Source organism: Pongo pygmaeus, chromosome 17 (genome assembly GCF_028885625.2).
Source record: "Pongo pygmaeus isolate AG05252 chromosome 17, NHGRI_mPonPyg2-v2.0_pri, whole genome shotgun sequence".
Lineage (NCBI taxonomy): Eukaryota > Metazoa > Chordata > Mammalia > Primates > Hominidae > Pongo > Pongo pygmaeus.
In genome coordinates, this window is record NC_072390.2 from 85,243,360 (window position 1) to 85,261,250 (window position 17,891).

General features: G+C 37.3%; 1 protein-coding gene across 4 annotated transcripts in view; it reads right to left on the reverse strand.

Annotated features, from left to right (window-relative positions):
• RTTN (rotatin) overlaps positions 1-17,891 on the reverse strand; it is a 204,872-nt gene that overhangs the window by 101,790 nt on the left and 85,191 nt on the right. For all 4 annotated transcript variants that reach the window (XR_010124196.1, XM_054460788.2, XM_063653821.1 and 1 more), the window contains 2 exons: positions 11,416-11,570; positions 6,464-6,683 (listed from right to left, as the gene is read on the reverse strand). Coding sequence is in view for 3 of the 4 variants with exons in the window: in XM_054460788.2 (XP_054316763.1) it covers positions 6,464-6,683; positions 11,416-11,570 (375 nt within the window). In the remaining variant the exon portion in view is untranslated. The remainder of the gene's footprint in view (positions 1-6,463; positions 6,684-11,415; positions 11,571-17,891) is intronic.

Sequence of the window (17,891 nt, forward strand, 5' to 3'; positions counted from 1 at the left end):
ACTTTCTGTCTCATTGATCTGTCTAATGTTGACAGTGGGGTGTTAAAGTCTCCCATTATTATTGTGTGGGAGTCTAAGTCTCTTTGTAGGTCTCTAAGGACTTGCTTTATGAATCTGGCTGCTCCTGTATTGGGTGCATATACATTTAGGATAGTTAGCTCTTCTTCCTGAATTGATCCTTTTACCATTATGTAATGGCCTTGTCTCTTTAGATCTTTGTTGCTTTAAAGTCTGTTTTATCAGAGATAGGATTGCAACCCCTGCCTTTTTTTGTTTTCCATTTGCTTGGCTGATCTTCCTCCATCCCTTTATTTTGAGCCTATGTGTGTCTCTGCATGTGAGATGAGTCTCCTGAATATAGCAACACTGATGGGTCTCGACTCTATCCAATTTCCCAGTCTGCATCTTTTAATTGGAGCATTTAGACCATTTACATTTAAGGTTAATATTGTTATGTGTGAATTTGATCCTGTCATTATGATGTTAGCTGGTTATTTTGCTCGTTAGTTGATGCAGTTTCTTCCTAGCATCGACGGTCTTTACAATTTGGCATGTTTTTGCAGTCGCTGGTACCGTTTGTTCCATTCTATGTTTAGTGATTCCTTCAGGAGCTCTTGTAAGGCAAGCCTGGTGGTGACAAAATCTCTCAGCATTTGCTTGTCTGTAAAAGATTTTATTTCTCTTTCACTTATGAAACTTAGTTTGGCGGGATATGAAATTCTGGGTTGAAAATTCTTTTCTTTAAGAATGTTGAATATTGGCCCCCACTCTCTTCTGACTTATAGAGTTTCTGCCGAGAGATCCGCTGTTAGTCTGATGGGCTTCCCTTTGTGTGTAACGGGACCTTTCTCTCTGGCTGCCCTTAACATTTTTTCTGTCATTTCAACTTTGGTGAATCTGACAATTATGTGCCTTGGAGTTGCTCTTCTCAAGGAGTATCTTTGTGGCGTTCTCTGTATTTCCTGAATTTGAATGTTGGCCTGCCTTGGTAGGTTGGGGAAGTTCTCCTGGATAACATCCTGAAGAGTGTTTTCCAACTTGGTTCCATTCTCCCCATCACTTTCAGGTACAACAATCAAATGTAGATTTGGTCTTTTCACATAGTCCCATATTTCTTGGAGGCTTTGTTCGTTTCTTTTTATTCTTTTTTCTCTAAACTTCTCTTCTCACTTCATTTCATTCATTTGATCTTCAATCACTGATACCCTTTCTTCCACTTGATCAAATCAGCTACTGAAGCTTGTGCATGTGTCACGTAGTTCTTGTGCCATGGTTTTCAGCTCCATCAGGTCATTTAAGGTCTTCTCTATGCTGTTTATTCTAGTTAGCCATTCGTCTAATCTTTTTTCAAGGTTTTTAGCTTCTTTGTGATGGGTTCAAACATCCTCCTTTAGCTTGGAGAAGTTTGTTATTACTCATCTTCTGAAGCCTTCTTCTCTCAACTCGTCAAAGTCATTCTCTGTCCGGCTTTGTTCCGTTGCTAACAAGGAGCTGTGTTCCTCTTCAGGAGAAGAGGTGCTCTGATTTTTAGAATTTTCAGCTTTTCTGCTCTGTTTTTTCCCCATCTTTGTGGTTTTATCTATCTTTGGTCTTTGATGATGGCGACGTACAGATGGGGTTTTGGTGTGGATGTCCTTTCTGTTTGTTAGTTTTCCTTCTAACAGTCAGGACCCTCAGCTGCAGGTCTGTTGGAGTTTGCTGGAGGTCCACTCCAGACACTGTTTGCCTGGGTATCACCAGTGGAGGCTGCAGAAGAGCAAATATTACAGAACAGCAAGTGTTGCCGCCTGGTCCTTCCTCTGGAAGCTTCGTCTCAGAGGGGCACCCGGCTGTATGAGGTGTCAGTTGGCCCCTACTGGGAAGTGTCTCCCAGTTAGGCTACTCCCAGTTAGGCTACCCGACCCACTTGAGGAGGCAGTCTGTCTGTTCTCAGATCTCAAACTCTGTAATGGGAGAACCACTACTCTCTTCAAAGCTGTCAGACAGGGATGTTTAAGTCTGCAGAGGTTTCTGCTGCCTTTTGTTCAGCTATGCCCTGCCCCCAGAAGTGGAGTCTACAGAGGCAGGAAGGCCTCCTACAGCTGCGGTGGGTTCCACCCAGTTCGAGCTTCCCAGCCACTTTGTTTACCTACTCAAGCCTCAGCAATGGCGGACACCCCTCCCCCAGCCTCGCTGCCACCTTGCAGTTCGATCTCAGACTGCTGTGCTAGCAGTGAGCGAGGCTCTGTAGGTGTGGGACCCTCCAAGCCAGGCGTGGGATATAATCTCCTAGTGTGTTGTTTGCTAAGACCGTTGGAAAAGCACAGTATTAGGGTGGGAGTGTCCCAATTTTCCAGGTACCATGTGTCACGGCTTCCCTTGGCTTGGAAAAGGAATTCCCCGACCTCTTGCGTTTCCTGGGTGAGGCAATGCCCCGCCCTGCTTCTGCTCACAGTCCATGGGCTGCACCCACTGTCTGACAAGCCCCAGTGAGATGAACCCGGTACCGCAGTTGGAAATGCAAAAATCACCCGTCTTCTGTGTCACTCACGCTGGAGCTCTAGACTAGAGCTGTTCCTATTTGGCCATCTTGGAACCTCTCCGAAATTTATTTTATTAAAGGGACTCCAGTAAAATTCATATTAAATTTTATAGTACAGCAAAGAGTATTTATAATCTTTAAATTTATTTTAAAAACAATATGTGCTTTTGGAAAAAATTCTAGATAAGACCAGACAAAAATATATATATACATTATTTAAATCATTATTTAATAATAAAAATACAAAAATAAAACATATTTTTATAATCATTTATGTTACATTTCCAAAATGTTCCTCAAACTGTATCTTAATTTAAAAACTATACACAATATATATGTATTATGTAGCACGTATATTAATTAACTGATTCACTAACCACTATGTAAAAACCATGGTGCTAGGTCAATGAAGTAGCCATGGGATAGGAGAAATAGCCCAAAGATGATACTTACAAGCTCATAGTCTACTAGAGCAATGCAGAAAACAAAATAAAGGTCCAGGTACAGTGGCTCATGCCTGTAATAGCAGCACTTTGGTAGGCCAAAGTGGGAAGAACATTTGCGCCGAAGAATTCAAGATAAACCTGGGCAACATAGTGAGACCCATCTCTACAAAAAAATTAAAACAGCCAGGTGTAGTGGTGCACACCTGTGGCCCCAGCTACTTGGGAGGCTGAGGTGGGAAGATCACTTGGGCCCAGGAGGTTGAAGCTGTAGTGAGCTGTGATTGCGCCACTGCATTCCAGCCTGAGCAACAGGGTAAGACCCTGTCTCAAAGAAATAAAGTAAAATAAATAAAAATATAATGTATTAAGTAATAGCCACATATATAAATTGTTACAGGTATATAACCTACAGGAAAGGCCAAACAGTATTAGGTAAGTATCCAACTTTGGAAGAATAAGAAAAGGTTTACTAAATGAAGGTAAATAAATAAGTTAGATCTTAAATTTTTTGTAGATATTGCCATCCCTAAAAGAGAGGAAGCTATGTGAAAGAAGCAGTCTTTTTAAAGTGCATTTTTATTTTGGAAAAACAGCCAGATATAACTGAAAATTCAGAGACGTGGGAAAAAACTACAATGGAGGCAAATCTCTAAATGCAAAATTATTGAGTCTTATGCTCTTGGGAAAAAAAAGAGGTTTGGATTGAAAAATTTATGTTTCTGAAAAATAATCTGGCAGTAGGTAGAGATTATATGATGGCAAGAAGTCACCCACAGCAAGAAAGAAAACAGGAGGTTATAGATACAATTTTATCAGAAAATTCCATGTCTACAATGTCTATTGCTATCACTACCAATTTACTTATCTTTCAAAATCTGACCCTACATTGCTTTCTACAAGAGTCATTCTTGAGGTCCGAACACAGTTAGCAATCAAAACAAGGCTGACAGATTTGTCCAGTAAGAAAACAATGAGTAATTTTTGGATTCAGACAGTTTATCACCTACATGCACAGCAAAAGCAAGAATAGTCAAAGGTGCCAGCTACTAGTATCCCTTGCACAGGATGACATTGAAACAAAGGGGCCAGATGACTACAACAAAGATGCAGGACATCTGTTGCTGAGAAGCCCACGCCATGTTGCAGTAAAGCAGTTTTATAAGCTGTAGCTATGCCCCAAGGAGAGCAAGGCAGAAAGCCCAGTGCTCATCGGAACCTAGGAACCAATAAGAAACGGGCTCCTAACTGACTTCCTAATAGACAGTGAAGTAAATGAGAATCAGTCTTGTACAGTCAGCTGCTCATAAGCCTTTCATATTCTCATGTTCCAGAAGGATCACAGGAAATCCTGCCAAGATTTAGACTGGCTGTAGTTAAGCCTTGTCTATGAAGCCCAAGGGCAGATATGCAAAATTGTCAGGCCACTGTGATGAGGCTGTTCTCATATAACTATGTACAACCATATCATTGTCATATTTATTATATCACAATAGAAATATTTTGACCTAAATGATGATAAAAACATGGCATAAGGCCATGCTTAGAGGATTAGAGCTAAAAACGCACATTTGAGAAAGACTTTAAAAAAAATCAAGACGTAAGCCTCTACCTTAAAATGTTAGAAAAAGAGCTGTAAACTAAACTAAAAGTAGAAGGAGATAATAAATACTGGCAGAAATAAAACAGGAGAAAAACGTTAAAGAGAGGCTCAACAAAGCCAAAGGTTCATTCTATTATGAAGATAAACCAAGAAAAATTGAGAAAGGAATAATTAATGTCTGCAATGAAAGGGGATCTCACTACAGATTCAGCAGACATTAAAAGTGTAAGATGATTTGATGAATACCTTCATAGTAACAAATTTTAAAAATTAGATAAAAAGTTTTTAAGTTCTACAAAAACATAACCTACTATGGTTGACACACATAAAAAGAAACGGAACGATTTTAGATCTATTTAAAGTCATTTCAGGCCAAGCGCAGTGGCTCACACCTGTAATCCCAGCACTTTGGGAGGCCAAGACGGGTGTGGATCACCTGAGATCAGGAGTTCGACACCAGCCTGGCCAACCTGGTGAAACCCTGTCCCTACTAAAAATACAAAAATTAGCTGTGCGTGGTGGCAGGCACCTGTAATCCCAGCTACGTGGGAGGCTGAGGCAGGAGAACCACTTGAACCCGAGAGGCAGAGGTTGCAGTGAGCTGAGATCACGCCATTGCACTCCAGCCTGGGCAACAGAGCAAGACTCTGTCTCAAAAAAAAAAAAAGTCATTTCATTTCACAATTTACAGTCTTCCCAAAAAGAAAACTGCAAGCCAAGATTGTTTCACGATCAAATTCTACCTAACACTAGAGAACAAAATCACACTAATGCAAATCAGCTATTCCAAAAAAGAAAATTATATAAAGGAAAAGATTTAAAATGGTTGAAAAAGTCACGTTCTTACAATCTCACATTCTCCCATTTTAGTCATAAGAATGGAATGACTTTGATTATTAAAAACCTGACAAATTCTTTAAGAGAAAAAAGATGCAAAATTCAGAAAACTTTTTTACATGAGGAAATAGGCAGAATAATTCTAAAAACATCAGAATTCTAAAAAATTGAGAAACGAAATCCACTAATATATAAAAGGAGTAATACATCACAACCTAACTGAAATGTTTCGAGAAATGCAAGGTTGTTTAATGTTTTAAAATCAATCAGTAATGGAATATAAGAGAAAAATCATGTGATTATCTTAAAAGATACAGAAAAAAGCAATATACAATTATGAATTAAAAAACAAAGCTCCTAGCAAAACAGGACAAAAGAAAACTTCCTTAACGTGATTTTTCTTAATTGACAAAAAAAAAAACTATAAACAGCATACTGAAGGGTGAAAAATTAAAGGCTTTTGTTTTGATACTGGAAATAAGAATTGCTGGATACATGGTCAATGTATAAAAATTGGCTATATTTACATATTTCAATAACAGAAAATAAAATTTCAAAAAAGATGCTCATTTTCACCAAAAGATAAGAATGTTCATAGCAGTAGCATCTAAACTGCACAAACTGGAAGAAAAAGAAAAAACAAATATCCTTTAACATTGTACAGACTGAGTATGCCATATACAAAATGCTTGGGACCAGAAGTGTTTGAATTTTGGAGTTCTTTGGATTTTGAAATATCTGTATCATATACTTACTGGTTGAGCATTCCTAATCCAAAAATCCAAAATCTGAAATGCTCTAGTGAACACTTCCTTTGAGTATCAAAAGTTTCCATTTTTTTTTTTTTTGAAAATGAGGGTATTTACAAAAGTGACCTTCCTTACTTAACTATTAATAAAAATCACTAAAACATTTCACTATTATGACTTATATAAATAATGTATAATATTCTACATTGAATAGAGTAACATATAATGCACTTGTGGCCTGGCATAAAGTAAAAGCAACTAATAGTAAATAACTACCATGTGGGGGGGTGGGGCTGCTATTTTTACTTACCTCAAGGAGACCTGACAAGTACTTCACACAGATATCTAGAGGCTTTGTGAGAGGAGAGTGTGAGCTCCATCCCGGAAACGCAGTGAGGTTAGCCATCCCTCGTAAGGTCCGCTCAAGGGATGGCAGGCCATAGAAATGAGGTGCATCCGTCACTTTCAGACACTGGAGCAGTTTCAGAGCCAGCTGCGTTTGAAAAACGTAAAGAAGTTCCGAGCATTTCCTATGAATGCAAAAGAGGGAAAATCAACCACCAAGAAAGTATAATGGGCTTAATGGGCTATCTTACTGGCTATAAAAGGTTACTTAAACTCATAGTAATAGAAAAAAATGAACTAGACAAAATGGTAGAAAATAGTCTCTATCAAAATGAGACTTTTCAAGGAAAGCATAAAATACCAACTAGAGAATGTCATATAAAATACAAGTAACAATTACACTGGGCCAGGGGCTGTGGCTCACCCCTATAATCCCAGTGCCTTGGGAGCCTGAGGTGGGAGGATTGCTTGCGGCCAGCTTGGGCAACACGACACAGTGAGACCTCATTTCTAAAAAAATGAAATAAAATAAAATTAAAATAGAAAAAATTAGCCAGGTGTGGTGGTGCACAGCTATAGTCCCAGCTACTCCGGAGGCTGAGGCAGGAGGATCTCAAGCCCAGGAGCTTGAGGTCACAGTGAACTAAAAATGTGTCACTGCACTCTAGCCTGGGCGACAAAGTCAGACCCCCATCTCTTTTTTTTTTTTTTAAAAAAAAGGTTGGGGGGATTGCTGGCAAGATGGTCAAATAGGAACAGCTCCGGTCTGCAGCTCCCGGCAAGATCGACGCAGAAGGCAGGTGATTTCTGCATTTCCAACTAAGGTACCCGGTTCCTCTCATTGGGACTGGTTGGACAGTGGGTGCAGTGCACGGAGGGCAAGCCGAAGCAGGGTGGAGCGTCGCCTCACCTGGGAAGCACAAGGGGTCGGGGAATTTTCTCCACCACCCAAGGGAAGCCATGACAGACTGAGCCTGAGGAACTCCCACACAGATCCTGCGCTTGTCCCACGGTTTTCGCAACCTACAAACCAGGAGATTCCCTCAGTTGCCTACCCTACCAGAGCCCTGGGTTTCAAGCACAAAACTGGGCGGCCATTTGGGCAGACACCAAACGAGCTGCAGGAGTTCTTTTTTCCCATACCCCAGTGGTGCCTGGAGCAGCAGCGAGACAGAAGCGTTCACTCTGCTGGAAAGGGGTGCTGAAGCCAGGGAGCCAAGTGGTCTGGCTCAGCAGGTCCCACTCCCACGGAGCCCAGCAAACTAAGATTCACTGGCTTGAAATTCTGGTTGCCAGCACAGCAGCAGTCTGAGATCGACCTGGGATGCTAGAGCTTGGTGAGGGGAGGGGCATCCGCCATTGCCAAGGCTTGAGTAGGTAGTTTTACACTCACAGTGTAAACTAAGCCACTGAGAAGTTCGAACTGGGCAGAGCCCACTGCAGCTCAACAAGGCTGCCATGGCCAGATTGCCACATTTCCCTTGTCTGGGCAGGGCATCTCTGAAAAAATGGCAGCAGCCCCAGACAGGGACTTATAGATAAAACCCCCATCTCCCTGGGACAGAGCACCTGGAGAAAGGGGAGGCTGTGGGCGCAACTTCATCAGATTTAAACATCCCTGCCTGACGACTCTGAAGAGAGCAGCGGACCTCCCAGCACACTGATCAAGCTCTGCTAAGGGTCAGACTGCCTCCTCAAGTGGGTCCCTGACCCCCGTGTATCCTGACTGGGAGACACCTCCCAGTAGGGGCCAACAGACACCTGATACAGGAGAGCTCTGGCTGGCATCTGGCAGGTGCCCCTCTGGAACGAAGCTTCCAGAGCAAAGATCAGGCAGCAATATTTGTTGTTCTGCAGCCTCCGCTGGCGATACCTACCTAGGCAAACAGGGTCAAGAGTGGACCTCTAGCAAACTCCAGCAGACCGGCAGCACATGGGCCTGTCAGAAGGAAAACTAACAAACAGAAAGGAACAGCATGTCCACTCAAAGACCCCATCCGAAGGTCACCAAGAAAGGATATCAGTGATTGAAGATCAAATTAATGAAATAAAACGTGAAGACAAGATTAGAGAAAAAAGAATAAAAAGGAACAAACAAAGCCTCCAATAAATATGGGACTATGTGAAAAGACCAAATCTATGTTTGATTGGTGTACCTGAAAGTGACAGGGCGAATGGAACCAAGTTGGAAAACACTCTGCAGGATATTTTCCAGGAGAACTTCCCCAATCTAGCAAGACAGACCAACATTCCAATTCAGGAAATAGAGACCACTACAAAGATACTCCTCAAGAACACATAATCATCAAGACACATAATCATCAGATTTACCAAAGATTAAATGAAGGAAAAAATGTTAAGGGCAGCCAGAGAGAAAGGTCGGGTTACCCACAAAGGGAAGCCCATCAGACTAACAGTGGATCTCTCGGCAGAAACCTACAAGCCAGAAGAGAGTGGGGCCCAATATTCAACCTTCCTAAAGAAAACAATTTTCAAGCCAGAATTTCATATCCAGCCAAACTAAGCTTCATAAGCAAAGGAGAAATAAAATCTTTTACAGACAAACAAACGCTGAGAGATTTTGTCACCACCAGGCCTGCCTTACAAGAGCTCTTGAAGGAAGCACTAAATATGAAAGGAACAACCAGTACCAGCCACTGCTAAAGCATACCAAATTGTAAAGAACATCGACGCTATGAAGAAACTGCATCAACTAATGGGCAAAACCACCAGCTAGCATCATAATGACAGGATCAAATTCACTCATAACAATATTAACCTTAAATGTAAATGGGCTAAATGCCCCAATTAAAAGACACAGACTGGCAAATTGGATAAAGAGTCAAGACCCATCAGTGTGCTATATTCAGGAGACCCATCTCACATGCAAAAACACACATAGGCTCAAAATAAAGGGATGGAGGATGATTTTCCAAGCAGATGGAAAGCAAAAAAAAAAAAAAGCAAGAGTTACCATCCTAATCTCTGATACAAAAGACTTAAAACCAACAAAGATCAAAAGAGAAAAAGAAGGGCACTACATAATGATAAAGGGATCAATACAGCAAGAAGAGGTAACTATCCTAAATATATATGCACCCAATACAGGAGCACCCAGATTCATAAAGCAAGTTCTTAGAGACCTACAAAGAGACTTAGACTCCCACACAATAACAGTGGGAGATTTTAACACCCCACTGCCAATATTAGACAGATCAACAAGACAGAAAATTAACAAGGATATTCAGGACTTGAACTCAGCTCTTGACCAAGTTGACCTAATAGGCATCTACAGAACTCTTCACCCCAAATCAACAGAATATACATTCTTCTTAGCACCTCATCGCACTTATTCTAAAATTGACCACATAATTGGAAGTAAAACACTCCTCAGCAAATGCAAAAGAACGCAAATCATAACAAACAGTCTTTCAAACCACAGTGCAATCAAACTAGAACTCAGGATTAAGAAACTCACTCCAAACCACACAACTACATGGAAACTGAACAACCTGCTCCTGAATGACTACTGAGTAAATAACGAAATGAAGGCAGAAATAAAGATGTTCTTTGAAATCAATGAGAACAAAGACACAATGTACCAGAATGTCTGGGACACATTTAAAGCAAAAAACAAAACAAAACAAAAAAGGAAAATTTCAGGCCAATATCCCTGATGCACACTGATACTAAATCCTCAAAGATGTTGAATAGGTATTTCTCCAAAGAAGATACACAAATAGCCGTAAGAACATGAGAAGATGCTCAAAATTATCTTTCATTGGGGAAATGCAAATAAAAACCAATATGATACCAGTCTACACCCATTAGGATGCTATAATAACAAGTGTTGGTGAGGATATGAAGAAAATGAAACACTCATACATTGCTGGTGGGAATGTAAAATGGTATAGCTGCTGTGGAAAACAGCTTGGCATTTCCTTGAAAAGTCAAACATAGAGTTACCATTACAGTTACCATATGAACCAGCAATTCCACTCCTAATTATATACTCAAGAGAACTGAAATACATGTCCACACAAAAATTTGTATATGAGTGTTTACAGCAACACTATTCATAATAGCCAAAAGGTAGAAACAGCTGAAATGTCCACCAATGAATGAATGGATAAAGAAAATATGGCATATCTATAAGTAGAATATTATTCAGTCATAGAAATAAGTAGTGATGTTTGCTACAGCATGCAAGGACCTTGGAAACATGAAGCTAAGTGAAGAAGCTAGATGCAAAAGGTCACATTATTGTTTGATTTCATTTATGTGATATATCCAGAATAGGCAAATCCACAGACATAGAAAGAAGACTAGTGGCTGCCAGGGCCTAAAGGAATGTGTGAATAGGGAGGGACTTTTTCATGGATACAAGGCTTCTCTTGGGGGTGATGATAAAGTTCTGGAATTAGGTAGTGGTGACAGTTGCAAACATTGTGGATATACTAAAACCATTCAAATGTACATTTTAAAATGGTTAAAATAGTGACTTTCATCTTAATATTTTTATTTTTAAAAAACAGAATTCATAACCAGAGATATGTATTTGAAAGTCATCAGTGTAAAGATAATCATAAAGTCATAGGCATAGGTATGACTGCTCAAGTAGATTTGTAGATAATTAAGAGAGAACCAGGAATTAAACCCTAGAGAACAAAACACTGTGTGTGTGCATATGTGAGTGCACGTGTGCATGTGTGTAGTGAAAGAGACCAAGCAGGTACAATCAGGCTGTAACAGATTAAACTGAAACAAAAACAAACAGAACGCTATAACTGATTATTACTTAAGTATTTGAAAGAGGTATTTCTTAATTTGAAAGAAGTACAAAGTAAAACTTTGAAAATCAAAGAAAACTTAGGTTCTATATAAATGCACCTAAACCTGCAATGTTACAAATGGTACCTGTCAGTAACTTCCATGAAATTGAGCAGCAAGGTATCAAAAAGAGCAATCAGTTCTTTCTGAAGCTGTTGCCTGACAGCAGTCCGAATATCATCTGTTTCTTCTCGTTCCTGTGACTCTGTCAGAACCAAGAGGTCTAACAGTGGGTTTGCACTCTAAAAAATGAAATTTGTAAAAAATATATTTACTAATTGAACTACATATTGTTTCCTATAAAGGGTTTTGTTGCTAACCAAGTTCTAGTAAGAGCTATATTACCTAACTAGTAGGTGTGGGCCTTTACTGCATTAGTAGAGATGTTCTAAATTCAAAAGATGTTTAACATGTTCTCAACAAAAGAAAAACATATTTATCATATCAAATAGAAAAAAAGGACGAGAAAAACAAAACCACACATAATCATGCCACACAGAAATTGCCACTGTTATATATTGATATATAACACTCTCCTTTTTGTTTCTGAGAATATAAACAGAATTAAAACTGTACACTTCTCACAAACCTGTATCAAGTGAAAAAAACACTACTGTAACCATTTTTTCCGACTTCCTGTTATTAACAATATTTCTGCAAAAACATTAGTTTAATATCTGATTGTTTTTCAACAATAAGGATTTACCACACTAACTCCTGGATAATCAATGATGCATAATTTCACTAAGCTGCAACACACAGTGTACTCAAGTTGGATTTTATCTTATGTATGAAATCTGCAATAAAATTACTAAATCAAAATATTATAGTAGTTTTAATTTTTTGATATATATTGCCAAATTGTCCCTGTAAAAAATGTACCAATACATACAATTACACAGGATGTGAAAAGACCCACAGCACCCAAGACAGTGCTATGTGGATTATTACTGCAATAATCTTTGCCAACTTGATAGGCTAGTAAACAAATATTAGTTCTTTCTAAAGTTTCTCCTTTTTTCCCAACTAAAAAAAAAATACATAGAGGAATATAAAAGGATTATTTCTAATAATATTGACAAAAGAAAATGTTACAATCAGAAGCATTAATAGATATATGGGATATTTATTAATCATCTATGATGCCTCAGGCACTGTGCTAAAAAAAAAAGTAAGATTTCATTTGCCTTTTTGAATAAACTAGAAGATTTGCATTTTCATTCCTGTTTTACAGATGGGAACATAGATTTATAAAGAGGTTAAATAATTGTCTAAGTCTTAGACAGACAAGGGCAGAGCAAGAAGCATCTTACTCCAAAGCTAGTTAATATTCCATCCTCAGCACAGTGTCACATCACTAGTGCATGTAAAAACACACAAAAAGAGATACAATCAAAATGTAACTATCGTTCTTATAAAATCCTTCACCTAAAGAGCTCAACTCAAAATTAATTGCATTCTCTTTAGGGAAAAGAAATGAAAATATGTAAAGAAACCTCTAAATTGCTTATAGTATATAGAGATATATACAATTATAAATACTATAACTGAGAGCTTTTGGAAACTAGTAGTGACATTTTGCTCTTATTTTACAGTGTTTTAACATCTAAATAGTTTTTTCCCAAGTTTTTCTTTTATCTTAAGCAATATATGTCTTTGGATAAATTAAAACTGAATAAGACATAACTGCAACTTTTATGTTTCATACATGAATAAAATAATCGAGATACACATTTAGTAAATCATAAAAATAAATATATTTTCTATAATGTTCTGAGCCCTAAATATCCAAAAGCTGACTCACATTCACATGCCTTCTGACTCCCAAAACTACTGACAAAATGAACAAACTGTTTATACCAAGACGCAAACTCCATCTTGTAAAACAATTTCATTATCAGGAATTATTAATTCTGATATGCTGATAAAAATTAAGTAGAAGCTACTATTAATACATGAATATACCGAAACAGTATGTGTACACCTAAAAATTAAGATTCTCCCAAAGAATCTCATGCTATTAATAACTTGTTTCCACTTGAAGATTACTGAGGTTTTTTTTCTCTTTTTACCTTTGATTTACATGTTAACACTGAAATTCAGTGAACCTCAGCAATACCAGTTGTAAAATATAGGGTGAATTACCATTTCTCAAGTACAACAGAGTAGAATAAGATGTCTCTACTGATGCCTACAGATGTCAAGTGCTTAATCATATCTGAAGTTTTTGTCTTTAGACGTTAGGATTCAATCCTAATTTTAAACCAACTACTTCGGCCATTATTTTGTCACTGTTGACCTCTAAAGGGCAACCATTTCTATAATGATGGCTCATTTTGTTTACACACACAGTTACCACTCATCATATCCAACTTTACATCCATCAGCAAGCTATGCCAAAAGTAATTGCAAGACCCTCAATAAAGTCTGAGGGCACATTGAGCCTGTTACAGGAAAGTCAGCCAAGGAAAATATATATGCTGTGTAGTTCTGCTGAGCTTCACCAAAAGAAGAAAAAAACTAACAGCCCCACATTTGTGAACTTCTATCAAAAAAAAATGCATTCTAAAAAGAAAGGTATTCAAATTCAGCACTTCTAGGTTACTATAAACAAAATATCATATTAAAAACAGATCAGAGGTGCAATAAACTCCTAAATTGCCTAAGAATTACCATATGTTTGTAATAAATGAATGTCTTGATAAAACACATGGAAAAAAATTTCAGAAGAGAAAGTTTCTAAATCTTCCCTCAGGAAGTTAGCTGATTTTTCTTTTCACTGCTCTTAGCATTCTTCTGACTAATCAGGCGTTCATATCTGCCTAATTTTGTTTTTGCAACCACAACTTTTGTATATCTCTTCATGTATGTCCATACATTCAAAGATATTTACTTGGAAATGTTATTTTACTGAACTTCTTAAATCATTTCTCACTTATTTTACTCACTTCAAAGGATAAACTTTAAAAAGTTACTTGATTTTCTATTTCCAGGTTCCCTTTATCCTAAACATTGGTAGTTATATAACATATATTTATTTATCTTGTAGCATAATATTTAGCGAGTAAACCCAACTGATAGTGAATACTTAAGTTCACTTGTGTGCACTCTTAAAAGTATTATTATTTATAACACTTGTGATAATATATGAGATAAAGTAGAAGCTTTCCGAAGAAAGGTTTAATACCAGACAAAACCAAATAAGTAAATGTAACTGTACCAAAAATCCTTTTCAAAAACTGCATTAAAATTATAATACAATCATCTAGAGTCCTGTAGGAATTTAATTTTAATTTCATAAATATGAATAAATTATAAAATATACATAAACACTTATGACACACTATAGAATTAACAGTAAATGTATGGTGTTACAAGTCTTAACAAATATAACAAGACTGAAATCATATCTAATATCATTTCTGACCATAATGATAAAAAACTAGAAGTCAACAAAAGAAGGAATTCTGGAGTATTCACATATACATAAAAATTAAGCAACATGCTCCTGAACAATCAGTGGGTCAAAGAAAAAGCTAAAAGGGAAATTTTAAAATGTCATGAGACAAACAAAAATGGACACAAAACCAACCAAAACTTATGGGATACTGCAAAAGCAGGTCTAAGAAGGACATACATAACAATAAACATCTATGTCAAAAAGAAAGATATCAAGTAAACAACCTCAAGGAGCTAGAAAAAGAAGCATAAATGAAGCCAAAACTTAGTAAAAGGTAAGAAAACAATGAAGATAAGGGCAGATACAAATGAAATAGAAACTGGAAAAACAATAGAAAAGAGCAACAGAATCAAGAACTGAGATTTTGAAAAGATGAACAAAATTGACAAACCTTTAGCTAGACTAATAAAAAAAAGAAGACAAATAAAATGAGAAGCAAAAGGGAAGACATTACAACAGATACCACAGAAACACAAGGAATCGTAAGAGACTATTATGAACAATTTCATGTCAACAAATTGGACAACCAAGTGGAAAAAATTCTAGACACATAGAGCTACCAAGATTGAATCATGAAGAAACAAAAAATCTGAACAGACCAATAATAAGGAGATTAAATCAGTAATGCAAAGTCTTTCACCAAAGACAAGCCCGAGACCTGATTGATGGCTTCACTGCTGAATTCCACCAAACATTTAAAGAAGAATTAATACTAATCTCTGTACTTCTAAAAACAAATGAAGAAGGAACGCTTCCAAACTCATTTTATGACGGCAGCATTACACTGATACCAAAGCCAGACAAGGGAACTACAAGAAAAGAAAATTACAGGCTAATATCCGTGATAAACACAGATATAAAAATCCTTTACCAAATACTGGCAAACTGAAACCAAGAGCACAATAAAAAGATCATTCACTATAATCAAGTGGAATTCATTCCAGGGATGCAAGGATGGTTCAACATACACAAATGTGTAAATGTGATATGCCAAATTAACAGAATTAAGAACAAAAACCACATGATTATACCAACAGATGCAGAAAAAGCATTTGACAAAATTCAACATCCTTTCATAATAAAAACTCTCAATACATTAAGTAGAAAAGGAATCCCAACACAATAAAGGCCATATATGAAAAACCCACAGCTAACATCATACTCAATGGTGAAAAGTTTAAAGCTTTTTCTCTAAGATCAGGAACAAGACAAGGATGTCTACTCTCACCATGTCTATTCAATATGGTACCGGAAATCCTAGCCAGAGCAATTAGTATATAGAAAGAAATAAAAGGCATCCACATTAGAAAAAAGGCAAGTTAAGTTGTCCCTCTATGCTGATGATATAATCTTAAATCTAGAAAAACCTAGACTCCACCAAAAAACTTTGATCTTAAAAATGAATTCAATAAAGTTGCAGGATACAAAATCAACATATAAAAAATCAGTAGCATTTCTATACACTAACCGCCCCCCCCCAAAAAAAACCTCATTTAAAATAGCTACCAAAAAAATTAAGATATTTAGGAATAAATTTAATCAAAAGGTGAAAGATCTCTACACTAATGTCCAAGTTGCAGGTACCAGAATGAAATCATGCTCCAAGGAAAGGGGAAGGGAGGGGAGAGGAAAATGGAAGGAAAAAGCGAAGGAGAAAGGGAAGGGAGAAGCGAAGGAAGGAAAAGAAAAAGGACAAGAAAGAAGAAATGAAAGGAGACTAACAACCCAATTGTGGCAGAGAACCAGCAAGGACATCAAGATACAATTAATGAAACGACCGAATATGAAAAAATCTCCATTTAATTCAAAATAAGTTATCTATTTACAAAACCACAAAAACCTCAGCACACACGCACCTCTACAATTTGACTCAGCAATTACAATTCTAGAAATTCAGTCTATAAATACATTTGAATATATAAGTAACCTTGAAAGTAATACATGGTTTCCATTTTTGTTAAATCTTAACAAGTTATAAAATTAAGGTTTTGTGTGCTTCTTGTAATTAACTACATAGCTTATTACTGAGTTAATAAATGTTTATTGAGAGCTCACTATGTGCAAGGCACTATAGTAAATGCTGGGTATGCAATAATGAACAAAACAGTCCCTACTTTCACCAATCCACAATAAAGGAAAAGATAATTACTACGGTTTGAACGTTCCCTCCAAAATTCATGTTGAAATTTAATCCTCAAAGTAACAGTATTGAGAGGTGGGGCCTTTGGAGGTGACTAGATCATGAAGGCCCTACCCTCATGAATAGACTAATCCATTCATGGATAGTGGATTAATGGGTTATCATGGAAGGGGAACTGATGGCTTTGTAAGAGAAAAACCTGAGATAGCACATTAGCATGCTCAGCCCCCTCACCATATATACCCTGCATCACCTTGGGACTCTTCAGAGAGTCCCCACTAGCAAGAAGGCTCTCACCAGATATGCCCTCTTAAACCTGGACTTCCTAGACTCCATAACTGTAAGAAATAAATTTTGTTTTTTTATAAATTACCCAGTTTCTGATATTATGTTAAAAACAACAGAAAACAGCCTAAGACAATAATAAACATCTAAATAAGTTTTATATACACACAAACATTCATATCAGTTAGCATTTCTAACAACACAGGAATTCATATTTTTACATAAAATTATCTCTAAGTTTCGCAAATGTATTAATATATAATGAAACATATTTGCCTTATAAGATCCACTATGTCCTATATCAGTTTAGGTCCTCTTTTCTAGTTTTGTTTTGTTTTTCTTCTTATTTGTGTAAAGCTTTATCTTAGCTAAATTGAGTAAATTCATACGGTATTTGCAAATAAATACATAAAGAGACAGATAGACCAACAACAGGAAACTGGCTTCTTGGGTTCTTCACACACTTCTTAGAATAAGAAATCTGAATAGCCAGAATTTTTAGAATAGCTATTTAGAAAAATTTTAGAGCCGGGAGCGGTGGCTCACGTCTGTAATCCCAGCACTTTGAGAGGCCAAGGTGGGCGGATCACCTGAGGTCCGGAGTTCAAGACAAGCCTGGCCAACATGGTGAAACCCTGTCTCTACTAAAAATACAAAAATTAGCTGGGCGTGGTGGCA